Source organism: Paramacrobiotus metropolitanus, unplaced genomic scaffold, assembly GCF_019649055.1.
Source record: "Paramacrobiotus metropolitanus isolate TYO unplaced genomic scaffold, Prichtersi_v1.0 Parri_scaffold0000484, whole genome shotgun sequence".
Lineage (NCBI taxonomy): Eukaryota > Metazoa > Tardigrada > Eutardigrada > Parachela > Macrobiotidae > Paramacrobiotus > Paramacrobiotus metropolitanus.
The window spans coordinates 1-2,790 of record NW_026570704.1 but is presented as its reverse complement, the minus strand read 5'-3'; the positions used below and the strand labels follow the sequence as shown (position 1 = coordinate 2,790).

Here is a 2,790-nt window from a genome sequence, read left to right as displayed (position 1 = left end):
CTGTTCGACGAAGTGACGGTCGACCATTTTTCCTCGACGAAATGGCGGATTACCTATGCGGCCTGACGTTATCAACACCGAAATCTTCTTATTTCTTAGAAATAATTCTGGATTGTTTGAGAACAGGAACCAAGCGTAATTTTCTGTGGGTATTACAACAGCATCTGCAGTTTCTCCACTTCCTCCAGCCTTCGGTATAAATTGCACCTTGACAGCTGAGTTGTACAGTAGTCTTGTTGACTAGGAGTGGATGTATGAAGTTGCATAATTAAAGAATAAATTCAGTACGTACTTTGACAGATGTTGTTTCAAAGTGCAAATAGGCATACATTACATATCATGTAGGTATATCGCATGCAGCGGCTTTCTATCAGCAGAAATGATAAAATTGTGCAGCACCGTCGTCCACATATTCGGAAAGCGGTTTAGGTATTAAGAAATGTAAATTAGGGAAAGGGTGTTTCAAAAACTCAACGATAAACCGTAGTGAATGTCTCAAAAAGACGCGGTGAATCACATGCAAAGAAAGCCTGGGGGAATGTCCACGTGCATCTGCATAAGAGTCAGTATTTCTTTACTTATACAGAGGTATTTTCCCAGTACTGCACTACTCCCAATGGCAGCACAGGAGCACCGCGGCCTTGTTGATAATTGTGATCGCCTGAGGAATTTCCAAAAAGCTTGCCATTGCTGCCATCAAGTAGTGCAGCCGCGGTTTGTCGTAATTGCGGATCAAACTGCAGACACTGAAGAATGAACGCTTTAACGCCGGATGGTATCCAGTCGTAGATCTCCGGCAGCTTCCTCTTGTCGCCGTTCAAATGATACAGAACCGCCATCTCCAGCTTGATTTCTTTATTCTGACGTCCCTCATACAGGGGCGGCTTTCCACTGGCCAGATGGAGCACAATACAACCCAAACTCCAGATGTCGCTAAGGCGCCCGACGTTGGGATTGCCTTCGTAATTATTAACGAGTTCGGGGGCGGCAAAACGACCATCCTCCCCTTGTCGTTTGCTGAGCTCACCGATCGCCGTGAGCTCTCCTTCCAGCTGGCGCATGTTCTGGAAACCACCAATCTTTATGGTGCCCTGGAAATCTGGAGGTCCCGTGAACAGGATAATGCGGCTGTTGAGGTTACGGTGGATGATCCCGTGACCGTGAATGTATTCTAATCCACGCAAAACTGAAGTGACCCATTTTTCAAGGATATCAACCGGTATGAAAAATGATGCCGCCTGGTCGAAATTTTTGCCTAAAACACAACAGTGGCCAGTGAGATAGTAAAGCGAAATTTCCCGCAAAGACCCTTAACAGAAACAAGATGTCAAAAAGAACTAATTACTGCATGCCCCATCAAACGAAGTCAACCGTTTTGAGCAAAACCTGTACAGTAAATATTAACTAGCGGAGTGCTTTTAACACTACCACAGGCGCAACTATATAACAGAATTACAATTTTCAAAATCGATCATTTTAATATTATTAGTATAAGCAACGGAGGTACAAATACGGACGGTTAGTAATGCAGTCTACGGGTAGTTGCGCTTTCTGTCCTACTGCCTTCCTGGGGCTGTGAAATAATTCACTCGATTTGACTCGTGTATGTTACGTTTAACTAGTGCAATGAATGAATACTATCGTAGGCGTGGCCGCGTGGTAACACACCTTGACAATGCTCGACGAAAAGCTGAAATTCCGGTAATGCAACACCCTTGGGCGAGGTAAACTGACATCCGAAATGATGCAGGACATTCGTGGATTTCTTCTGGAGAGCACGTATTCCATGGAAACTGGCACGGGTTTTGCTATGCACTTCCGTGCTATCATTCAGTGCGGTAACGAGCAATAGTTTTCCGTACGCTTTTGCAAATAGCTCACGGTCATTCCTCAGTTTCTCATTTGTGCTGCCATCTAGAGAAAATTGCCATAATTCTACGGTTTTCCAGGGAGGCTGAGCAGAGGTCGTCGCGTTGGCATTGCTGAAATGTATATCGCCAAGATGAACGGTGATCATATGCGAATAACGCCGCCAAAACGGATGGTCGCGTAAATTCTTCACTGAAAATCGCTCTTCGGTTGGCAGAAGTTTTTGATAGTGCGCTGTGTCCAGGGCAAAAAGCTCTGCGATGGACTTTCTCATATCGAGAAAATGTAGCTGTACCAGGTTTGCTAACGTAGCGCGTTTTCCGACATCGACCTGCAAGCAGCGACCGAGAAATTCCTTGAAGGCCAGCGGCAAGTACTGAATCACCTCAATTTCCGGTCCCACGTACAGATCAGGTTCATTGCCGGCGCCAGCATAGAATGTCTGTAACTCCTGCAGCAAGAAATCGGGATTCTTGCACTGAAATCGTTGCAAATCACCATTGCGCCGTTGTCGTATTATTTCCAACGATTTCAAAGGGTTCAGTAGCTGCAACAGCCAGCAGCCCATAATCCAGCTAATGACTTTATTCCGATGGCATGCTGTGGCAGCCGGCAGCTCGACAACCACTTCCGGTGGAATGTAGGCCAGGTGCGGCGAATCCGGTTGCAGCCATTCGGTGAACTGCGTTGTTAAGTCCTTGTTGCTATCCAGGAACGAAGGTATTTGGTTTGAGGAGCTGCTGGTCTTTCCTTCTTGCCGATGGGAGACATTTTGACAGAAATCGACTGCGGCAAAGATTTTTTGGCGAATTTGTTGTAGGTTATCGGACTCTAGGAATGAAGTTATAGAGAAAACCATTAAGTTATAGACACACCCCGTTTTCTGCTATCCAGACAATTACGGTGAAAAATCTAATCTTT

At 45.6% G+C, this 2,790-nt stretch overlaps 1 protein-coding gene across 1 annotated transcript; it reads right to left on the bottom strand.

The window, feature by feature from the left end:
* Positions 1-295: 295 nt before the first annotated feature.
* LOC129602472 (uncharacterized) lies at positions 296-2,728 on the bottom strand. The gene is made up of 2 exons (XM_055501494.1): positions 1,669-2,728; positions 296-1,255 (listed from the first exon to the last, which is right to left on the bottom strand). Exons 1-2 carry the CDS (start codon positions 2,726-2,728, stop codon positions 579-581), a joined length of 1,737 nt encoding a protein of 578 aa, XP_055357469.1. The 3' UTR covers positions 296-578.
* Between the last annotated feature and the right edge of the window lie 62 nt (positions 2,729-2,790).

Bases quoted from the DNA above. Each gene is read 5' to 3' on its own strand.
- LOC129602472 (XM_055501494.1), bottom strand. From the start codon at position 2,728: ATGGTTTTCTCTATAACTTCATTCCTAGAGTCCGATAACCTACAACAA. The intron at 1,256-1,668 runs GTGTGTTACCAC...GTTGTGTTTTAG, and splicing joins TTTCGTCGAGCATTGTCAAG to GCAAAAATTTCGACCAGGCG.